Here is a 24,446-nt window from a genome sequence, read left to right on the forward strand (position 1 = left end):
CTGGGTCAGTGTCAAGGACTCTCCACGTGTAAATAAAGGGTGACTTGGTGACAGGGTACCGGCCTCTGTGGGAGTTATTTCAAGGCCGTGGCCCTCACCAGGCTTCCATTTCTGGTTCTGAATGAACTGAACTCATGACCATGCTCTGGGATTGAATAGATTAATCCTAGTCCCTAATCCCTCTTCAGCAGTGTGATCAATTGAAGTTCCCACACTTACCCCTGAAGCTGAAGCAGAGCCAGGAGGGCCAGGGGGACCTGGTGGTCCTACGATGCCTATGAGACAGAGATGCAGAGTGTGTGAGAGAGAGCATGATAGAGAGAGAGAGACAGAGAGAGAGAGAAAGAGAGAGAGAGGCAGCAAGACAGAGAGAGAGAGAGACACGGCAAGAGAGACAGAGAAAGAGATATTGAGAGAGATAGGGCCAGAGAGGGGGAGGGAGAGACAGTGAGAGAGACAGTGATAGAGAAATATAGACAGAGACAGATAGAGAAAGAGATAGGAAGAAAGAGATAGAGAGAGAGAGAGCGATCAAGAAAGAATGAGAAAAACAACGGGAGAGACAGTGAGTGACAGCAAGAGAGAAAGTGAGCAAGAGAAAACAAGAGAGTTAGAGAACGAGAGACAGCAAGAGTGAGCAAGCGAGTAAGAGAAGAGATAGAGAAAAAAGAGAGATGGACAGAGAGAGAGAGAGAGTGAGCAAGAATGTGAGTGAGAGTGAGAGAGAGTGAAAGTGAGAGAGAGAGTGAGTGAAAGAGTGAGAAGGAGAGAGAGTGAGAAGGAGAGAGCGTGAGAAAGAGAGTGAGTGAGAGAGTGAGAGAATGAGAAAGACAGTGAGAGAGAGAGAGAGAGCACACGAGGGCGAGAGAGATAGAAAGTGAAAGATTAATTCCACACCACATTAATGGAACCAGTTCTGTACATTGACTTATCCAAACCATAACCACCAACCCAATGACTAGTTTCCCTCATGTCAGAGTGATTCACTAACTGGTTTGGAATTCAATTTTCCAGCTGATGCTGTGATCTGATCTCCTATTCTTAGCATCAAGTTTACAAATCCCTCTGTCCTCGATACAATGCTTCACAGCCAGCAGCACCCCACTGCTGGCTGCATTCTTCACTGAGGAGTGCCTATTCATTCAAACACTGGCTCGCAGAACACACTTGGTTCTTGGAGCACAGCAACATCACCCCATGGGCCCATCTCCAAAACCCCCTCTCACACACCCATCTCCTAAATACCTCATTCCCATCTGAAAAACCCTCTCACACATACCCTTTCACATCCCCTCACATAACCTCTCACAGACCTCTCCTGGATCTCTAGCATCTTCCTCAACCTAAAAACCCTCTCTTTCTCCCTACTAAATACCCTCTTCTCCCCTCCCCAAAGAGCATCATCTTCCCCCGACCTAACTATCCTCCACTTCCCCCTCCTAAATACCCTCTCCTCCTCCTCCCCTCCTAAATACCCTCTTGTCCCAACTCCTAAACATCCTCTCTGCCCCTTCCAAATACCCTCTCATCCTCCCCCTCCTAAATACCCTCTCCTCTCATCCCCTTTGCCCCATCCCAACCCACCCTGGCCTAACCCAGTCTATCTGAGCCCATTCCACATTCTTTCTGCCCAAACCCAACACAACCCTGTTCACCTCATTTTGTTCAACCTCACATAATCCCTAAAAGGATCTTACTGAACAAAAGGGTAGTGGGGGAATTGATACCAACTTGTTCTGTGATGTCCTGAAGTAGGCACTCCAGGGGGGCCAGGAGGCCCTGGGAGTCCAGGGGGTCCAGGGACACCTGGATACCCATAACCAGGGGGTCCCGTGTTGCCTGGTAATCCTCTGGGTCCAACAATACTGTCTCCTTTTGGTCCCTGGGAGGTGAGGGGAGAACATTTAGTCAGTGATGGGGAGTGGGGTGTAAGGCCAGGACATTTCCCCACAGTTAAGAAATTATTTCACACAGAATCCCGTCTCGTATACCCCACGGCATTTGCAAATAAACACGGGGAGGCACAAACGTGGCTCAGTGGGAAACAGTCTCATTTTTGCCTCAGACGGTCCCACTCCCGAGATGTTAGTATCCCATTTAAGCAGAGTGCTGTAACACCTCGAGGTGCAGCCTTTCAACTGAGACTCTGTCTGCCCCTTCAGGTGGGTAAAAAACAGCCCATGGCACTACTTTAGAGAAGACCAAGCGAGTTATCCCAAATGTCCTGACCAATACTTTTCTACAATTAATGGCTCTAAAACAGAATATCTACTCATTGTCGGATTGCTATGTGTGGGAGTTTGCTAGCTTCAAGCTGACTGAAGTCTTTCGTTCAAAATAGGAGCTGGCGTAAGTTGTTCGCCCCTTCAGCCTGCTGCCCCATTCAATAGGATTGTGGCTGACCTGATTCTGATCTTAACTCCCATTTCTTGCCTCAACCCTGCATCACCCCCAACTCCCTTTGCCCATCAGAAATCTGTCTAACGCTGCCTTGAATAGATTCAATGAGCCCGGTCTCTGCTGCTCTCTGGGATACAGAATTCCAAAGAGTGACAACACTCAGTTAAACTGTGCCTCCTCGTTCTCGGCTCCAACGCAAGGGGAAACATGCTGTCAGGATCTACTCTCCCAGAACCCCTCTCAGAATCTTCTATGTTTCAATCAAATCTAAATCCAGCAAGCACAGGCCCGTTGATCAACATTCCCTCACAATAAAATCTCTTCACCCCGGGACTGCTACATTAAAGGAGCAACTACACTGCAGGAGGTCATAAAAGGCCTTACTTAAATTTGGGCTTCTTCTCTGGCCCTGGACCTTTCTCCAAAGGATATTTTCGTCTGCAACTCCCCGCCAACCTCAGGATGACCCAGGACAGAGGTGGCGGGGCGGGGAGGGGAACAATTTCTGAAGCCAATTTGGGCCTCTCCCGCAAACTCAAGAACATTCCGAATGTTCAGGCAAAAGACAGAAAACAGAGATTCTCTTTCCTGGCGCTCGCTGGTCGCCACTTGGGACCTTCTTACCTGAAGACCTGGTCGTCCTGGAGGCCCAGGGGGACCCTGGGGCCCTGCTACACTGGAACCATAGCCATCTCCCGGTGCGCCCTTCTCTCCTTTCTGCCCCACGTCACCCTTATCTCCTTTTGCACCCTGTCAGCGGAGGATAGAGAAGGCAGAGGACGGTGAGGAAAGGGGAGAACGTGAGAGCCACAGCTGACACAAACAGCATGCAGTGCAACTCCGAGACTGATGGTGGCGATGCCGAGCGTGTGATGTTTTGGCTTGCCGATTGTGTCAAATGACCACCAGCCTCCAAGCCACCCCAGCCCTCAAGACTAGGACACCACTGGTGACTGAACAAGGCTGATCCAGGCACTTTATAACCTTCTGGACTTAACATTGAGTTCAACACCTTCGAACCGTGAACGCACTCTCACTTCTTCTCCTTCTTCTAGCTTTATTTGTTGCATTCTCTGCCACCATGTCCTCTCTCGCCTCCTCCTGCTTCAGTGTGACCATCTGTTCTTTCCAGTCTGGCGGTTAGACACACCGTTGCTCTGCCATTCTCACATTCGGATCATTTAATCTGAACTATCAGCTGCCCCTCTTCCCCTCGCACTCCAACCCCCACCCCCCAACTACTGCATAAATGTTGTCCCCTCCACACGTCATGACTCTTCATCTAGACTTGAAAAATTAGCTTGCACTCTCTCCATGAATGCTGCCTGACCCCCTGTGATCTCCACTACTTTCTACTTACTCAGTCAACTGAGTCAAGTTGGCTATTTGGATGTTTGAATCCTACTCCACCTTCTGATTGTTTTTGTAAACTTGCCCATAACCTTTCTCCAGGGTTTCGTCCAGGAGATTAGTCTTTGATTCCCAAAGACTCCGGGACGACTCAGTTAATGACTCTTGTTCAAGAATGATTGCACTCTCCGTCTTTGCAAACACACCGCTTCAATCATCTCGGGCACGTACAGAGACTGCCAGAGGGTTAAAAGGTTGGCCACTCTCGGGAGTTCTTCATCAGAGGTGAGGGGTGGGGGGGAGGGGGTGAGGATTTGAAATGGCCGCCCAACAGATGCCAGTGTTCCAAGCAACACTGGCAAGCTCACTGTGAGAGAGCAAGAAGACAACAACGCTTACTCTGAGAGACGAGGTGAAGTCATATGCGTCATATGGGATGGGTCCTGAAACCGAACAGCACAGAGACATGTCAGAGTTGGTTAACGTACAAAATTGAAGGCACAATATCATCTGAAAAGAAGCTTAAAACATGGGCTGAGGTCTCCTGGGTGGCAGAGCTGGACTCTAGCACACTGACTCCAAATCGCAGGAGCAACATGCCTCAAGTGGAAGCCTCATGGGGACAGGTTTCGGCTGCGGTCTCTGAAACTGTCCCCAGGACCCACCTGACCTTTCTAATCTTCTGCTACCACCTTCCACATCCGCTCCCTCCACCACCGACACTCAGGGAGCAGCAGTATGCACCATCTACAGGATGTACCGCAGCAACTCACCCAAACTCCTCAGGCAGCACCTTTCAAACCCACGACCACTTCCATCCAGAAGGACAAGGGCAGCAGATGCAGGGGAACACTACCCCCTGCAAGATCCCCTCCAAGCCACTCACCATCCTAACTTGGAAAGAAATCCCTCCTCCCTCAGTGTTGCTTGGTCAAAATCTTGGAACTCCCTCCCAAACAGCACTGTGGACTGCTGCACCTCAAGATGGCCACAACTCACCATTACCGTCACAAAGGACAGGCATTAAATGCTGGCCTTACTAATGAGGCTGAAGCCCCTCGAACAAATTACTTAAAAAATGTCTGGACTGCAATGGAAATCACCTTGTACAGGAGGTAAAGGTTTTATCGGGGATGGCTAGATCTGTGAAATCTGGACCGGTTTTGAGTCTCTGACATGGATGGGAGAGAAACGTTGCAAGTGATTTTTTGTTTTGCCCCGTTTGGCTCTGGGCATTGACTTTCTGTGGAGGGGATGGGGTTCCTGGTCACCAGTCGGAGAGTTCTCGGGAAGGTCCGCTGCATCTTGTAACATTTTAACAGGCGAGCGTCAGGCCTTCCACCTGATATCAAGGACCCCGGGGATAACAATCCCGGTTATCAAGAGCTGCCAGACCATGAGTGACTGGGATGTGCTAAATGGCGCCCCCTGTAGGAGGTGGCTGCTTCCAGTACAACAGCCACCCAAGGTCTCCAGTCGGATAAGAGCCAGGTACAAGTGAATTGAATTGAATTAGCTTTATTATCACATCTACTCAGGTGATGTCATCACTTATGGCACCATCTTAGGCACAAAAGGTACGGATTCTTCAGTACAAGTTTTTAGGAAAAAAAATTTAGAAAATAAAGAAACAAGAAGTCCAGAATTGCAGATTGTGGGAATAAATTAGAAAAAAGAGAAACAAAAAGTTCAGAACTATGGTCCTTCCAACTCCAGTCCATGCCAAGCCTTGGCAATGCCAGGGAGAGGGTGGGGGTTTGGGGAAAGGTGGTCAGGAGTGTGGCACCCTCTTTCCTGGTGCTAGGTCCCTCGATCAGGGACTGACTGCCTGATGGAGCCCTCATTTGCACTCCAAGTGGCACGTTCCCTGGCCTATCACTAAGTTAATACCAGTGGCTGTGGGTTGAGACCCTCAAATGAATCACCATTGATTACCCAGTTGCGAGCCTCAGTTGGCAGTGCAGTTGCAAAGCCCATCCATGGGTCTACCTGTCACGGGTTTATTTTTTTATTCATTCATGGGATGAGGGCATCGCCTGGCCAGGCAGCATTTATTGCCCAGAGGGCAGTTAAGAGTCAACCACATTGCTGTGGGTCTGGAGTCACATGTAGGTCAGACCAGGTAAGGATGGCAGTTTCCTTCCCTAAAGAACATGAGTGAACCAGGTGGGTCTTTTCCCGACAATCGGTAATAGATTCAGGGTCATCATTACGTTCTTAATTCCAGATATTTATTGAATTCAAATTCCACCAGCAGCCGTGGCGGGATTCGAACCCAGGTCCCCAGATCAGTGCCTGGATTAACAGTCCAGCGATAATACCACTGGGCCATCTGGGGGTGGAGGAGGCTGAGTGGTAAGGTCCTCACACATTAACCCTGCTGCCTGATTAACGGGCCCCACTCTGCCACGAAGCACGCCATGCAGGTGGGCACAGGGCTCTGTCCTTTGGCTCTCCGAGGGGACCCATGTTTACTGAGGTGGGAAGTGGAGGAGGAATTGACTAGTGTCATCCGTCTTGGCATGGGGAAGGTATGGCACGCCAGGCCGTCTTGTCAGTTTCTCGTGCTCAAAGCTCAACCCGAAAAGCCAGCAGCAGTGAACCAGAAGCAGACTCAGAGCTGCTAAACATTGATCACAAAGAGAGCTTCTTGCACATTAGAAAATCAGAAACCCGACAGCTCAACCTCCACGTTCTACACCAGGGTGCAGGTGGGGCGAGGGGGGTTTCTTGAACCAGACGGAAATGGTGGTTTCATTTGATACTCCTGTTTAAAACTGTGCATGGAGTTACTTCTTCGCAGACTTAAAGAGTAACCTCTGACCTCCCCTGTTAAGCCCCCACCTCCCAGTCTAATTACCTGGTGGGCCAGGAGGCCCGGGGTCACCAATATCCCCTTTCTCTCCTGGGGGACCTGCATACCCTGGGCTACCACGGTCTCCTTTAGGACCTGCGTGAGAGAACAAGACAAGATATTCACCGTCATGGCTCGAGGCTGTAATCATTTATCAGCTTAAGTGTTGAAATTGCGAGTCATTCTCTCAACACTAATTAAGGGGCCCATTCATTGTTCTTTTAGATCTAACTTTAGTTAATCATTCTGAAGTGAGGTTAGAAGGTGATGACAATGTCTAATTTCATGACACATTTTTTAAAAAGTATACATTTAGGCTCGAGAGTAAAGTGTTAAATGTAAAGCCAATGGGTTTGGGAAATTAACAAATACCATTCAAAGGATAAACCATTCTACATAAAAAGGCCAGAGACGGAACTGTGAACATACTCAGCAATGGGCTATTTTTTCCTGAGTGTCTTGGTTAGACAAAATGCCTACAGTTGTCTTCTTAAGGGGCTTGAATTAGTCATGTGGGTCAGGAAAGGACAAACAAGGGGAGCTCTTAAAGTATCCATATACCTTTCAGATCAAAAGATTGATTGGTATTTGATACATTTGATTGATAATTAATCTACATTTTTGTTGGAACATCCTGGGTGTGCTGCATTACTATGGAAATAGACAACGTAGGTCATGTAGAACCTTGTTGAGTTGAGTTTATTTGTTTTCTTACAGACAGAAATAGTGTGACTTTTAGAGCTGGAACAGTTGGAAACAAGCAGAGAGGGAGATCTGCCAAAAGCTTCAGACCATTAAGCAAAAAGGGAATGAAGCCCATCTTTGAATTTGGGCAGTCACAATCTCATAGAACATAGCAGGAAATCTAGGGAGAATTAAAGTGAATTCCTGAGGACTGTGACACATTGTGGTTTGATCCCAGGAGATGTGAAATTAGCATCGAGAATGTGGAAGGAACTGATGAACTCTTGGGTGGGTTGCTTTATTGAGTTTTGAAAGTTTAAAATATAGGTGTTTACAAAGTATGCAGTGTTAAAACAGTTGTATTTACTTTCTTTAACTCTTGTAAAGCTTTTAATCAAAATAAAATCATAGAATTGAGGCCCATCAGCCTATCATGCTATGCTTTCTGAATGAGCAGTCACCTAGAGCTTGCCTTCTCCCTTAAACCAGACACAATCTTCCTTTTCAGATAATAATCTAATTCCCAATTGAATGCTTTAATTGAACAAGCCTACACTATATTCTCAGATACTGCATTGCAGATATTAGCATTAAATCTAGCGACATAAATAACTGGCTTTTGAATTTCTTTCTCTAAGTTAATGGTCTCCCTCGTGATCATAACAGACAGCAAATACTGGCTAGCCAAACAGGGCGGTATGGCGACCTGTTGTTAGCACCGCTATCTCACAGCACCAGGGACGTGGGTTCGATTCCCCCCTCGGGCAACGGTCTGTGTGGAGTTTGCACATTCTCCCGTGTCTGCACGGATTTCTGCCGGGTGCTCCGGTTTCCTCCCACAGTCCAAAGATGCACAGGATAGGTGGATCAGCCAGGGGATTACAGGGATAGGGTGGGGGGATGGGTCTGGGTGGGAGGGTCAGTGCAGACTCGATGGGATGAATGGCCTCTTTCCACACTGCAGGGATTCTATGTTGCTTCAGACTTAGCCAGATAGATCAGAATAGTTTTCTACATGACTGAAATAAAATAGTCAGGATTCTTAACTGACATTTTCAGCTGAATACAGGATTGGTTAGAAACCCTAATGCCCTAATTTATGGACGCAATGAGCTGAATCCATCACAACCTTCTTTACATAATTTAATGAGCAGTATTTGAAAAGTCCTTGAACGGAACCTTGGATCGAAAGTTTTTGTGATTAATGAAACCAATTAAAGAACATGGAATGTAATACGTTATCCACCATCTTAGATTAGAGAAATGCGGCCATTTTGTTTCCAGATGGGCTCAGTGTCATTGCTGCCCTATGGAAGCCTGGACACTTGCTGCTATCATCACAGAGAGGTTGAGGATCAAAGTCTCTCCTGCAACTTCAGCAGAATAGGGCAAAATCTTTCAAGACGTAAACTGCAGTATTTACCAGAGGAGTGCAAATACTAATGGAATTTTTTTACCCAGTAGACCATGAGCACCTACCTGGTGGTCCAAGTATTCCGGGGAATCCTTCAGCTGCTCCCCTGAATACCTGAAGAGAAGACGGTGACAATATGAGGCAAATATCCACGGGCGGAGCTAAAATCTCCCTTCCCTCAGTGAGGGTGGTGGCTCGGAGTCGGGAACTTGTGGCTACGTGTCCCTACCCCGGAGTGTTCGGCCCAAACCATGGACATTCCCAGCACAGTACTGAGGGAAAGCCCCATCTGCTGGAGGGGCCATCTTGCGGACGAAACATTAAACCGGTCTCCCCTGTTGGTCAGTACTGGGGAAGCTGGAAATCTGGGTGGGAATGTGGTGCCCGATGGGAAGGCAGCAATTCAGTAGCAATGTTACTGAGGGAGGGCAATAAGGCAGGGTCACTGCAACATATTCCAGCCATATTTAAATTGGCCACTCAGAAGTACGTCGTACACTTACGTGATCACTAAAGGCAGACGCTGGTATACCAGGTGGTCCGGGAGGTCCCGGTGGACCGGGTGGCCCTGGAATATTCTAGCAAAATAGAGCAATATGAAAATGATTCGGAAAACACCTGAAGCTTCAGAAATGCAACTGCCAGAGCAGAACAGAAGTTATCTTCAGCGAAGGCAAGACTCACCCGGTATCCAAAACCACCGCTGAAATCTCCCAGCTCACCCTTCTCGCCTTTCAGCCCATTTATACCAGGCCGGCCCTGCAAGTGAGAGAAAAGAAATTAGGAAGGCAAAAGAGGCTGGAGGGTCACTCATCCGTGTCGACATATCGAAAAGACAAAGTTTGCGAGGCAGATTTAAGTTATCTGAATAGCTGGAAAGACCAGTCTGCAAAAGCATGATCCTGAGCTTCTCGAGGTTGGTCATTTCCAAGCTCCAGCTTGCTCTCCCTCTGACCTCTCTGTCCTTGTCCTGCTGCTCAACATATACTCGAGGGTCTGCACCTCATCCTTCAATCAGGCTTCCAGGCTGTACACAGAATCCGACAGGATCTGACAGCAATCCCTGCCCCTCGCTCCTGCCAAACCCATCCCCTCCATTTCGTTTCCTGGTCTTTGCAGGTTTTTAATTTTACTCTCACCTTTCTCTTGTTTTTGCTTTTGGATGGCAGCCATTGATCATTCTACCGTGAACAAAGACAGAAGTTGCTGGAAAAGTTCAGCTGGAAAAGCTCCAGCAACTTCTGTTTTTGTTCTTTCAGGTTTTCAATCATTCTACCATTCCCACATCTTCGGGGCAGAGCTTTTGTTGGCTGACTGATCCTCTCCCTTTGGCCTTGCACCATCAGGTGTCTGTCAATCTTCACCTTATCTTCCCACACCCTCAACGTTTCACTTGTTTAAAAGCAGTCGCACCTCTAACCTTTCTCACCTCAGATTAAAGGTCATCGATTTGAAACCTTAATGGCTTCTCCCTCCAGGCAGCCTCTCTGACCTGCTGAGTGCTTCCAACATTTTGTTCTGGGATCATCTATCAACGGGCTCTCTTAGCTGAAGATCTGCCCAGACTGAAGCCCGAAACGTCAGCTCTCTTGCTTCTCTGCTGCCGCCTGGTCTGCTGTGCTCCTCCAGCTCCACACTCTGTTATCTCTGACTCCAGCATCTGCAGTTCCTGTTACCTCTCAGATCTCTCCCTAGTTCTGTCGTCCTGCCCAAAGCATTGGCCAGTACCTCTAGAAACCGCCCACAGTGATTCAGTGGTGGAGCCACTGCCAGAACTTGCCTGCTCTCCTCAGAAATTTCTGGATGACCTGCTGGGGTGATTCCAGTCCTCCGTCTTTCCCTTTTTAATCGACGCACTTTTATTTTGAACATTTAAGTGGGACTGAGGTTGGCGCTGATCCAAGCGGCAACTTCCTCAAAGGGATGATGGGAGCAGAAAGGGATGATGGGGGGGACAGAGGATTGACGGGGGCATAAAGGGAGGACGGGGGATTGTCAAAGGGAGATGGGAACACAAAGGGATGATGGGAGCTCAAAGGGAGGATGGGAACACAAAGGGATGATGGGAGCTCAAAGGGAGAATGGGGGCACAAAAGGATGATGGGAGCTCGAAGGGAGGCTGGGGACACAAAAGGATGATGGGAACTCAAAGGGAGGATGGGGACACAAAAGGATGATAGGAGCTCAAAGGGAGGATGGGGACACAAAAGGATGATAGGAGCTCAAAGGGAGAATGGGGGCACAAAAGGATGATGGGAGCTCAAAGGGAGGATGGGGGCACAAAGGGCTGGCACTTCCATTTTCACCAAGAGGAAATAATCAGCTCAGGAGGGGGCGTATCGTTCTTTCTAATTGGGGAAGGTTAAATGGTAGACACTGAGCGGTTGTTCTCCCTGCTGAGGGATTTTAGATCGTGAGGGCACCGTCTCAGGTTAAGGGGTTGATTATTTGGGATTGGGATGAGGACTCCATGGGATCAGAGTTCTTTGGAATCCTCCGTCGCAGGGGGTTGCAAATGCTCCGTCGTTGGGTCTGTTCAAGGCTGGCTCAGGTACACTTTTGGTCTCTGAGGTAATCGAAGTGATGGAGAACGGGTGGGCGAGTAGATTTAAAGCCGAGGGTTATCCATGATTGTGCTGAATGGAGGAGAGCGCTCGAGGAGGTGTAGGAATTACTCCTGTTCCTATTTCTTCTGTTCTAAAATGCCGGAGTGGAGAGGGTCCGCCTGACGCGGCCAGGACTTTAAAAGCAGATTGTGTGTGCAGGCCAGTTTGTATATCCAGGAGAGCTGAAAGGATAATACCTCAACAAGGACAGACTGGCACTGGAGGAGTTGTACTATACATTGACCAGATTTCTACTGGGGCTAAAAGGGTTATATTATTATGGCAGGTTGCACAGACTCAGTGTATATTCCCTCAACTATCAAAGATTCATTTAACATGAAAGGAGCGGATGGAGAAAAGGTATTTCTTCCAAAGAGAGGAGACCAGAACAACAGGGGAGCATAGAAATGCCAGCTCAGTCAGGGGTGACGTCACACAAAGGGTCATGGGAAATCTGGAACCCTCCCCAGCCCTAACCTCCCAGAAAAACTGGGGGAAAATTTCAAAGCTGAGTTTGAAAGGTTTTTCAGAACAGACGCCAACTTCCAACGTTCACTCAGTTTCTCTCTCCCTGCAAACGCCGCCTGACTTCCTGAGTATTTCCAACATTTCCTGCCCTTATGTCAGATCTCCGGTAGTATCCGCAGTATTTTGTTCTTGAGGTGATAGATTTGGTTGGGTAAAGGTTTTAATCATATAGAACCAAGGAGGGCAGATGGAGTTAAGATACAGGTCAGCCATGATCAAAGTAAATGGTGAAGCAAGCTCGAGGGACTGAATGGCCTCCCTGTGCCAAACATTGGTTCAAATATCCTGGACTTAGCACCTGGATACTAAGCTACCTGCCTCCGCCCGCTTGTCATCCAAAATCTGATCCTTTACATTCCTGATTTTACACGCAAAAGAACCTCAAGAAACTAAAAACAATGCCTCACCGGTCTTCCTGGTAACCCAATTTCACCTTTTTGACCTGGGTATCCCGGCAAGCCCTGTGGAGTAGAAGCAGAGACAACAAACGATTAAATTGCGATTTGTGGGCACAGCTCCCAGCAGGCCTTGGGTCAGTCCAAATGCTGCCCGTTAGAAGCACTGCTGAGAGGGAGACTCCGAGTTCAGTCAGGTGGCTTCCTTCAGGAAACAGGCCTTACCCTCTTCATTTACAACCATTAATATGATGTTAAGCCAAAGGGCTAATTGCAATGTGAGACCATAACAGGGAGCCTGGACCACGAAACTCCTGAATTGTAACAGGGGCATTGATATCCTATGGCCTGGCTTGGCCTGCTAGTGAGGGCATTGCTCACTCTCTGGATACTTTGAACAGGAAGTAGAGGTGGTTAAAGGGTTTGAAATGGTTGTTAAGGGGAAACGAGTTCCTCAGGGGGAACCTTAGGGAGTGACATCAGGAAGCACTCCTTCACACTGCAATATAAAACTCTTCCCCCAAGTAAACACTGTGGATGTTGGGGTCACTTCAATTTTCAAGACAGAGCTATAGGTCTTTGTTGGCTAAAGGTATCAGAAGCTACAGAGCGAAGGCCCATAAATAGAGCTCCTTTTCGATCAGACTGGATCTATCTGAATGGCACCCTTGTGTATTTTTTTACTTTATTCTTTCATGGGATTGGGCATTGCTTGCATTTGTTGCTGTTTCCTACTTGCCCTTGAACTGAGTGGCTTGCCATTTCAGAGGGCAGTAAAGTGGATCTGGAGTCACATGTAGCCTCGGATTTCCTTCCCTGAACCAGATGGGTTTGACATGATCACTATCACTGAGACCGGTTTTCATTTAAATATTTATTAAATGGAACTGGATTTGAACCAATGACCCCAAGTTCTCTGGATTACTAGTGGAGTGACTTTCCCATTATGCCAGAGGCTCCTGGAGTGTTGTGTTTAAGACCCATGCCCTGGACCATTCGCACTACAGAGAAGTTGTTTTTTCTTTACTCATTCACAGGATGAGGGCTTCATTTATTGCCCATTCCTAACTGCCCAGAGTCAATTACATTGCTGTGGGTCTGGAGTCACGTGTAGGTCAGTCCAGGTAAGGATGGCAGTTTCCTTCCCTAATGGACATGAGTGAACCAGGTGGGTTTTTCCAACAATTGGCAATGGATTCACGGTCATCATTAGACTCTTAATTCCAGATATTCATTGAATTCAAATTCCACCATCTGCCACGGCAGGATTCGAACCCGGGTCCCCAGAGTGTTATCTGGGTCTCTGGATTAACAGTCCGGTGATAATACCACTAGGCCATCGCCTCCCCAAATGGGCAAGCTATCGGGAACCTGGAACTTAGCAAGGAGCCTCAGAAGGAAAACAAAGCAAGGCACAACACCAAACTGACAGTAAACTATCACCGGTACAGGAGGAGAGAACACACTTAGAAAAGCAAAAGGAGGGTGATCAGAATCAATTCAACTGACAGCACAATCAATGCTGATTCCATGTTTTGATCAAAGGCCATGTGAGCGTTCAGATTTATTTAGATATTCTTCAAATGCTCCAGAGTGTCAGCTCAGGGAGCATACCCATGGGACAGAGGGAATGCTGGGACCGAATGACCTCTGGTGTGACCTTCCCTCTAAGCCACATAGTCGCCACTCGCAGGGTCCATATACACCGATCAACGTGACCAATTCTGATTTTGGAAGTGGCTGCCACCTATGAGGTGAGTAAACAATTAGAGGGATCTAGCCTCCCTATGATATACCTTCTACGATATGAGCATTGAATAGATTGGGTCGATATTCTCTGCAGTCTAGAGAAAATGATCTCAATGAAACACGTAAGATTCCTAAGAGGCTTTATGGGGTTGATCCTGTGGGGGGGTGTTTTCCCCTGACTGGGGAACTCAGGGTATGGCAGCACAGTCTCAATGTAAAGGATTGTTCAGTTACCATCGAGACTGGTTTTCATTTCAAGGCTTATTAAATGGAACTGGATTTGAACCAATGATCCCATGTTCCCTGGACTACTAGCAGAGTGACATTCCCATTATGCCAGAGGGTTCACTCATGGATGGATGCGCCATCATTCAATACATTTCAGGCTGGAACCAACAGATTTTTGGTTTCTTGGGGAATTGAAGGGTATGTGAGCAGGCACAGTATGTGGGAGTTGAGGCAGAAGATCAACCAGGATCGAGTCGAATGGTACAGCAATCTCGAGGGGCTGAATGGTCTGTTCCTGCCTCACTTCTTCCGGATGGTTCTATGAGAGTAGATCCTTTCATCCGATCCAAGCTGGGGTTGAACAAAAGATTGAATACCTGCAGTGACGCCACTACTGTCATTACCCTATCAACGTATGAGACCTGATTTATAACCCAGGGTCTGACGTTGGTTTATCAAGTGGGGTTTGCTGTTACACAGGGAGCACCTGCAATGCAGGATGGGAATGGCTCTGGGTTCGAAAACGTTTAACTGCATTTTAACCGTGCCTGGCACATCACATTGTCTTAAAGTCGATCAACATCCGTTCAGAAATGGGTAGGGTGAAGTCACTTCTGTCTGTTATAAAGGGCTGGCTATTTTAACCAGTTAAGGTGCAGGATTCTGAAACGAGTGCTGGGCAGACATTGTGCTGTGAAAAGGTGAAGTCGCTGACGAACGCCAGGAGATGACAGATTCCTGACAGCAGGCACCTTACCTGTGGGCCAGTGGGTCCTGGAATGCCAGGATCGCCCTGGAGGGGAGAGAGAGAGAGAAAAAAAAATCACCACAGCTTTAGATCAGAAGTAACTGATACATCCTGACTGCTTTCTCCTCTGGAAGATCTTACGTCAGAAAAGAATCCCTTGGCCTGAAGATAAACTGTAAGTGGGGGGGGATTGCAGGCCCGTTCACTGCTGTTCCATCTTCAACAATACCTCAGAAGGATCGGCTGAATTGGCTTTTCATTTGTTAATGGCTTTTATATGCGAGCACAGCAGCCGAGGAACCAGAGGCTGAACACATCTGCACCCTGTAATCACTCCCCAAATCTGTGAGGACAACAGCTCCTCTGAACCTGGACAACACATTCCTCTCACCTTCCTCATTGAGCAGCTTTTTACCCTTTCTGTCTTAACTGTGTGAAAATTAAACGATTAACGTTGCTCACCGGTACTCCGCTGTAATCAGGCTGGGCTCAGAGACCGTGCAGAGGTGAATAATTGGGGCTCACATTAACATTTTCTGATTTACAATGCAAAACGGCCAACATGAGTTTGTGAACTCTCAGCTCGCCCTGTGTAATATTATCAGGGTTTTCAGTAACAATGTTAGAATGCAGGGGTTGTTTCTTCACTAAATTATTTTATAGCTGGGTACTAAATTAACCTCATTACTGTCCTTCTTGAGCTTACAGTTAGTGCCTTTTCACCCAGAATCTTGGATCCGCAATGTTTATCGATCATATTAATATGTGATATCATACAGTTACATCAGATATTAATACATCACCACCAGCTTCTCGAGGGCAATCAGGGACCAACAACAAATGTTGGGATTGGCTACAAATGTTGGCCTTGTCAGTGACGTCCACATTCGCAGCGGAGGGTCTAACAGAGATAAGTTTTGTCACATCAAGCTCTTGATACCACTCAGTCATCAGCGTCAGTCCTTATCCATCTCACCCCCTTCTTCACAGCTAACCAAGTTCCCAGCTCCTGTCTTTGGAGGAGTTTGACAACATGAATGTAATTCCTCTAACTGGGACTCTATTTCATTGATCAATTGCTCGGCCTGGGAAAGGGGATAACGAAAGAGAATATTTTCTGTTTTAGTCGAAATTGGTGCGGGATTGCACTGTTTGGGACTTGCTGATCACTGCAGTGTTTGCTGCCTTTAACTTAGGGGACAGCCGGGGTTAACCAACCCTCCAGGAATGTTCCAGAATCTCCAGTAAATAAACATTGATAGAACACAGAACAGTACAGCACAGGAACAGGCCCTTTGGCCCATCATGTCTATGCTGACCATGATGCCATTCTAACCTAATCCCACGTGCCTGCACATATCTAATCCCTGCATCTGTCTAAGTACCTTTTCAACGTTGCTATTGTATCTGCTTGTACCACCTCCCCGGGCAGCAGGTTCCAGGCACCCACCACTATCTGTGTTAAAAAAAACGTTCCTAACACATCTCCATTAAACTTGCCCCCTCTCACCTAAACCTATGCCCCCTAGTATTTGATATTTTCACCCTGGGAAAAGATTCCGACTATCCACCCTATCCATGCCTCTCATAATTTTATATACTTCAATCAGGTTTATCCCCTTGGCCCCTGATGCTCCAGTGAAAACAATCCAAGTTTGTCCAACCTTTCCTTCTAGCTAATACACTCCAATACAGGCAGACAGCCTGAAAAAACCTCTTCTGCATGCTTTCCAAAGCCTCCACATCCTTTCTGTCGTGTGGTGACCTGAACTGTACACAATACTCCAACCGTGGCCTATCTGAAGATTTATATAGCTGCAACATGACTTGCTAATTTTTATACTCACTGCCCCTGACCAACGAAGGAAGCATGCTGTACCTCTTCTTTACCACGTTATCCACTTGTGTTGCCATTTTCGGGGAGCTATGGACTTACGTGCCTGCATTCTCCAGTCCCTTGGGGTGGCACGGTCACTCAGTGGTTAGCACTGCTGCCTCACAGCGCCATGGACCTGGGTTCGATTCCACCCTCTGTGTGGAGTTTGCACATTCTCCCCGTGTCTGTGTGGGTTTCCTCCGGGTGCTCCGGTTTCCTCCCACAGTCCAAAGATGTGCAGGCTAGGTGAATTGGCCATGCTAAATTGCCCGTAGCGTTCAGGGATGTATAGGCTAGGTGGGTTATAGGGGGATGGGTCTGGGTGGGATGCTCTGAGGGTCAGTGTGGACTTGTTGGGCCGAAGGGCCTGTTTTCACACTGTAGGGATTCTATGATTCTATACATCCCAAGATCCTGCTATATATCAATAAGGCTCCAGCATTTACTTTACCCTTGTATTTGATCTCCCAAAATACCTCACTTCATGCTTGTACGGATTAAACTCCATCTGCAATTTCTCCTCCCAACTTTCTAACTAATCTATATCCTGCTGGGTCCTATGACTATCCTTTCATTATCCACAACTCCACCAGTTTTCATGTCATCTGCAAACTTACTAATCTGACCCCCTACATTTTCATCCAAATCATTTATATATATTACGAACAACGGAGGTCTCAGCATTTATCCTTGCAGAACACCACTGATCACAGACTTCCAGTCAGTAAAACACCCCTTCACAACTACCCTCTGTCTGCTATGACCCAGCCAATTTTGTATCCAATTTACCAATCCTCTGTGGATCCCGTGGCACTTAGTCTTCTGGAGCAGCCTACCATGAGGAAGGGTCACCGGACCTGAAACGTTAACTCTGATATTTTCTTCACCAATGGTGCCAGGCCTGCTGAGCTTTTCCAGCAACTTCTGTTTTGGTACCATGAGGGACCTTGTCAAATGCTTTAGTAAAGTCCACATAGACAACATCCACTACCCTACACTCAATCTTCCTCACTTCTTTGAAAATCCGAATCAAATTTGAAAGACAAGACCTCCCCTGCACAAAACCATGCTTACTGTCCCTACTGACATAACAGATCCACAGAGGATGCCATATCCCTAGCCCTGCATTCATCCCTAGAACTTCTGGACAACAAAGACACCTACATCAGACTCCTGCTTATTGACTACAGCTCCACCTTCAACACCACTAGCCCCTCCAGACTGATCTCAAAACTGAGAGACCTTGGTTTTGGCTCTGTCCTCTGCAACTAGATCCTCAGCTTCCTGACCCATAGGCCACAATCAGTGAGGATAGGGAACTGCACCTCCTCCACAATAACACTCAACACTGGAGCCCCCAAGGATAAGTCCTTAGCCCTCTACTGTATTCCCTGTACACCCACGACTGTGTTACTAAATTCCGAACAAACACCATCTACAAATTTGCTACTGACACCACCATAGTGGGACGGATATCTAACGATGATGAGACAAAATACAGAAGGGAGGTAGAGGGCTTGGTGACATGGTGCAATGAAAACAATCTGTCTCTCAACGTCGGGAAAACTAAAGGACTGATCATAGAGTTTAGAAATGAAGGAGGAGAACACGCCCCCATCTACATCAATGGAACTGAGGTTGACAGGGTGAAGAGCATCAAGTTCCTCAGAGTGACAATAACCAATGACCTGTCCTGGACTCTCCACATAAATGTAACAGTTAGGAGGCACAAGAACACTTCTTTTCCGCAGGCGTCTCAGGAAATTTGGCATGTCCATAAGGTCCCTCACCAACTTCTTACAGATGCACCATAGAAAGCATACTGTCGGGGTGCATAACGGCCTGGTATGGCAACTGCTCTGCCCAGGACCGTAAGACACTACAGAAGGTGGTGTGCACAGCCCAGACCATCACGGAAGCCAACCTCCCATCCTTGGACTCCATTTACATGGCACGCTGCCATGGAAAGGCAGCCAACATCATCAAAACCTATCGCACCCTGGAAATGACCTCCTACAACCTCTTCCATCAGGCAGAAGATACAGAAGCCTGAACACACACACAAGCAGGTTCAGGAACAGCTTCTTCCTGGCCGTTATCACGACTGTTGAATGGACTGTAGCCTCAAATAATGTAACCTGTATGCCTCTAAGTCTTTTTGATCTGTACATCCTTTGCTTGCTGTGATCTGCCTGTACTGCTCATAAACAAAGCTTTTCACTGTATTTCGGTACACATGACAACAAAATCAAAATCACATAAGTCCATTCTTCTCCAAATGCAAGTAAATCCTGTCCCTAAGAATCTTCTCCAATAATTTACCTCCCACTGATATATGGCTGAATGATATGGATTAGACTTGTTGCCTTTCTTAAACAAAGGAACAACATTAGCTATTCTCCAGTCTCCTGGGACCTTGCCTATGGCTAAAGAGCATACAAAAATCTCTATCAAGGCCCTAACAATCTCCTCCTTTGTCTCCCTCAGTATCTCGGATAGATCCTATCAGGCCCTGGGGACTTATCTAACTTAATGTTTTTCAAGACACCCAACACTTTCTCCTTCTTAATATTGACATGCCACAAAATATCAGTAAAATCCTCTCTACTCTTACCATCAGCAATGTCCTTTTCCTTGACAATTACCATTAAGGACTTCACACACTTCCTTTGGCTCCATATGTAAATTCCCTCCATTGTCCTTGAGTGGACCTACCCTTTTCCTAACTATCTGCTTGCTCCTTATATACGTATAAAATGCTTTGGGATTCTTCTTAATCCTACTTGCCAAGGACACTTCATGGCCCCTACTGACCCTCCTAATTCTTTGTTTAAGTTCTTTCCTCCTTCCTTCTATTCCTCAAGGGCACTGTCTGACTTCAGTTTCCTGAACCTTATATATGCTTCCTTTTCCTTATCATCTAAGAGTTCCTAAATCTTGCAGTCCCAAACTTCCATCCGAACAGGAACATGCTGGTCCTGATCAACTGGCCTTTAAAAGACTCCCACACTTAGTTATGTATGTATCCTCAAACACCCACCTCCAATCCAGTTTCTCCAGTTCCTGCCGAATACTGTTGTGATTAACTTTCCTCCAAATTAGCTTTCACCCGAGGACCAGTGATATCCTTTCCATAACTATCTTAAAACTGACAGAATTATGATCACTGTTCCCAAAATGACCCCGCACTGAAACTTCGACCATATGGCCAGACTCATTTCCCAATACAAGGTCTGTAGCCCCTTCCCTGCATATTGTTTCAAGAAACCCTCCTGGATGTACCCATCTAAGCCTCTGTTAATAAGACACTCCCAGTCAATATTTTGAAAGTAAAATCACCCACGACAACAACCCTGTTGTTTTTACATCGTTCCATGATCTGCTTACATATCCGTACCTCTACCTCCCCCTGGCTACTGTGAGGTCTACAATATAACTCCATCATAGTGATTACATCTTTCTATTTCCTGAGTTCTACCCATAGGGCCTCGCAGGATGAGCCTTCCAAGATGTCCTCTCATAGTGCAGCTATAACATGCGCCTTAATCAGTAATGCAACTCCTCCATCCCTTTTACATCCTTCTCTACCACACCTGAAGTCTAAATCTAAATCCTGGAACGTTGAGCAAGCAGTCCTGTCCTTTTCTTAACCAAATTTCTGTAATAACTACCATATCGTAGTCCCATGTACTAATCCAGGCTGTAAACCCATCTGCCTTACCTGTTATACACATTGTATTAAAATAAGTACACTTCAGACTGCCAGTCCCACTGTGTTCATTAACATGGTCCTGCGGATTCTTATTAATAGACTTACTTGATTTAACCTCTCTCTTTACTTCAATTGCTCCTCATGCTGACCTACTGCTCTGGTTCCCAACCCCTGCTACACTAGTTTAAACCCTCCCAAGTGGCACTAGCAAACCTCCTTGCAAGGATACTGATGCCCGTCCAGTTTAGGTGCAACCCGTCCTTCTTGTACAAAGCCTTCCTACCTGGAAGGGATCCCAATGATCCAGACATCTGAAGCCCTCCCTCCTATACCAGCTCTTTAGCCACGCATTCAGTTGTATTATCTTATTTCTGGCCTGACTAGCATGTGATTCAGGAAGTAATGCCTAGTTTACAAGCCTAGAAGTCCTGTTTATCAACTTCCTACCGAGCTCCCTTTGCAGGACCTCGTCACTCTTCCTGCCTACATCATTAGTACCAATATTGACCAGAGTGTTTGGTTGCTCATCCTTCCCCTCTCAGAATGACCACTTAGAGACATCCTTGACCCTAATACCAGGGAGACAATACACCATCCTGGAGTGTCACTCCTGGTGGGGCACAGATCTGTGCCCCTGACTACAGAGTTCCCAACACTACTGCTCACCTACACAATGATCTTCCCTTCAGGACTGCAAGAGAAATATCAAAAATGCTTTAAAAAACTTGCATGGCTTAATTAGGTCACATGATCAAACCTCCCGGACTCTGCCCAGTCAGCGTTGGGAAGCGAAGGATATCCTGAAGACACAGTCCTTTTACATGCAACCCCTGTCTGTCTGACTTAAACCTGCCTCCAAGTTTTATGTTTTTCATATCTCAGTTTGATGCTGGATTAGAGCAGATGTGCTTCCTATTGCTCCCCATTTTACCAAAAGTACAAACAGTTTTCAATTGAGATTTACAAGCACGGTACCAGAACCGAGAGGTCATCCTCTCGGGGAAAGGTTAAACAGGTTGGGCCTCTCTTGGGACAGAGAGGACTGGGAGGGGTGGCCTGATAAAATTGAGTGCTATTTTAATTATGAAGGAGTTCAAGTGGGTAGATGCAGAGAAGATGTCTCCACTTTCCAAACCTAGGGGGCACAAGTACGAGACAGTCATTAATAAATCCAAAAGGAGAATTCAGGAGAAACTTCTCTCCTTGGAGGGTGCGGTGAATGTGAAACTTGCTATCCACAGGGTGTGGCTGAAATGAAAAGTACAGATGCACTTAAAGGGAAGTAATATTAGAAACTGAGGAAACAGTGGATCTAAGGACACATGTCATTTGGGTAGATGAAGAAGGGAAGAGAGAGACTTGTGTGCAGCATGATTACCAGCATGGACTAGATAGGCTGAATGGCCTGTCTCTGAGCTGTAACATCTCTGTATTTGTAAGGCAGGCCTTTACCAAGCAATCCTTTCCTGCTGGTCCCTCTCACCTTGGATTTCGGCACAGAGTAGGCTGCAGCTGGTCCTGATAATGTCCAAAGTCTTACCTTTCCTCCGATGCCGCTAGCAAGCAGACTGTTCAACGGGGTTCCATCGGGGCTAATGATGAAGCCAGGCTCTCCCCTATCACCCTGGAAAGGAAGGAGAAGACGCATTTATCACAGGGCAGTATCTCGTACCACTCGCCTCATGTAAAGAAGAGATGGGCAGAAATGGTGTAGAGAGTGATCCTGTGGATGCTGAGGCTGGTAGGGTGGGGGGTGATGACAAGGTGGATCCTATCACGGTTCTCGGGAAGGGGGAAGGATAGAATTGAGGGAATGGAACGGGCACGGTCAAAGGTCCGGTCTATCACACTGGGGGTGGGGGGAATCCTGGATCGAGAAAATGGGAGACGTTTTGGAATCACCGGGGTGCGCTTCTTCACTTTAGTGACTCCAGCCATGCACTCTGTCACAGACCTTTCCTTTAGTGCCTTCCTCCCACATGGCCCCTTCACTGCCTTTGTACTCACTTGAAAACCATTGTACATCTCTCTCTTGTGCACGTCTTCTACTTCTTGTTGGAAGTTCATTGTCATGAAACAACCAACTTTTTTTCCCTGTCCATGGATGCTGCCCTGACCTGCTGACCATTTCTAGTCTTTTTTCCGGTTTTTCCAGTCCATTTTGGGAACTGCCAGTGACAGGACAGTCCACTCTGCCCATCTTTTGGGTTATCAAGCAACACTGCGGGACTTACATACTTCCTTCAGTATGTTTTCACAGCTCCTCTCGGTAGGTACTGAATCGCACTGGGCAACGGTTCGACAGGAGTTAATTCTCCAGACCCTCTCCTAAGTTGGAGTTGAGTGGAAACCATTCAATCAGAGGGGATCTGAACAAAACTCAAACCTATCACTGGAATACCTCCCAAACTCTATCGCCCCGAATGACAAAAGCAAGTGGCACTTAGGAACACGTCCTATTGGCTCCAGGCTCCCTTCCCGCCCCAGTCTAAGTTGAAACTAACATCCCTGTTCCTTCACCTACTGTTGGGTTAACAGTCCTCACCTCCCACCGTAAAGGGCTTTGGAGCACGTACTCCCATGTGGACTGAAGCAGTTCAAGAAGGCAGCTCATGCTGCAGAGATAGTAGGAACTGCAGATGCTGGAGAATCCGAGACAACAAGGTGCAGAGCTGGATGAACACAGCAGGCCAAGCAGCATCATAGGAGAAGAGAGGCTGACGTTTCAGGCCTAGACCCTTCTTTTCTGATGAAGGGTCTAGGCCCGAAACGTCAGCCTCTCTGCTCCTATGATGCTGCTTGGCCAGCTCATGCTGCGGGGCAGCTAGGGACAGGTAACAAATGCTGGACCGAAAACAAAGTTGCTGGAAAAGCTCAGCAGGTCTGGACCGGCCAGCAGCAACCAGAAAGAAAGATGGAAATCTCTCCAAATCTGCTCACCGCTCAGTAATAAGAAGCAGTAAACTTCTGCTCTCTCTCCAAGCTGGGTCAGACTCACTCCCGGCCAACAAACTTAGCAACGGAGCAGGGAATGGCACAGTTCAGTGCCATGTGATACATTTCACAGAGTAAATGAGGAGAAACTGTTGGCATAAAGGCAGCAGACTCAGTAAACAGGCAACAGATTTTAAGACGATTGGCTGAAGAAGCAGAGGGCAGAGGAGGAGAATTATTTTTATGGAGCCAGTTGTTTTGATCCGGAATGCACTGGCTAGGGTGATGGTGAAAAGCAGATTCAAAAATAACACACAGAAGGAAATGGGATAAATGCCTGGAATACATAGCACTGGAATGCTAGCGGTCGTTTCATACAAGCCTGGAATGTTGTCCCTAAACCTCTCGGTTTCACATCCCCCCCCACTTCAAGTCCACCTCCATGACCAAGCTTCTCCCGTCATCTCCCCTTGACTTTCCTTAGGTGGCCAGCTGCCAAAGATAGCTGGATCATGCTCCTGGAACACTCGAAGGGCGCCATACGAATGCACGTTTTGACCATTTTTGTTGAAGTGCCTACCTTCGGCCCTGCTGGTCCTGTGATACCCGGGGATCCTTGTTCACCTTTCGGTCCACTGGGACCCTAAAGGAGAGGGGAGAATGTGATCACCATATTTATAAACTGAATGGCACCACAAGCAGTGAGCTACAGATCGCGAAAACGGTTACAGTGAGCAGCCTTCACGTTTGATTACACAGACACATACACACACACACACTCACACACGTGCGCACGCACACACAAACACACAAATATGCGCGCGTGCGCACACTCGCATACACACACACACTCACACACGTGTGCACGCACACACACTCTCACACACATGCGCACGCGCACACATGCACACCTCTCTCTCACACACACACACACACACCTCACACAGACACAAACACACCTCTCTCAC

The 24,446-nt window shown here is 47.3% G+C and overlaps 1 protein-coding gene across 1 annotated transcript in view; it reads right to left on the bottom strand.

Moving 5' to 3' along the window:
* LOC109911710 (collagen alpha-1(XVIII) chain-like) overlaps positions 1-24,446 on the bottom strand; it is a 140,705-nt gene that overhangs the window by 13,877 nt on the left and 102,382 nt on the right. The window contains exons 23-34 of the mRNA XM_048598699.1: positions 24,059-24,121; positions 22,085-22,168; positions 14,966-15,001; positions 12,244-12,297; positions 9,387-9,461; positions 9,206-9,280; positions 8,768-8,816; positions 6,611-6,700; positions 4,150-4,193; positions 3,025-3,150; positions 1,732-1,882; positions 220-275 (exon numbers count right to left, since the gene is read on the bottom strand). Coding sequence (XP_048454656.1) covers positions 220-275; positions 1,732-1,882; positions 3,025-3,150; positions 4,150-4,193; positions 6,611-6,700; positions 8,768-8,816; positions 9,206-9,280; positions 9,387-9,461; positions 12,244-12,297; positions 14,966-15,001; positions 22,085-22,168; positions 24,059-24,121 — 903 coding nt within the window. The remainder of the gene's footprint in view (positions 1-219; positions 276-1,731; positions 1,883-3,024; positions 3,151-4,149; positions 4,194-6,610; positions 6,701-8,767; positions 8,817-9,205; positions 9,281-9,386; positions 9,462-12,243; positions 12,298-14,965; positions 15,002-22,084; positions 22,169-24,058; positions 24,122-24,446) is intronic.

The sequence above is a fragment of the Rhincodon typus genome, chromosome 7, assembly GCF_021869965.1.
Source record: "Rhincodon typus isolate 14 chromosome 7, sRhiTyp1.1, whole genome shotgun sequence".
NCBI lineage: Eukaryota > Metazoa > Chordata > Chondrichthyes > Orectolobiformes > Rhincodontidae > Rhincodon > Rhincodon typus.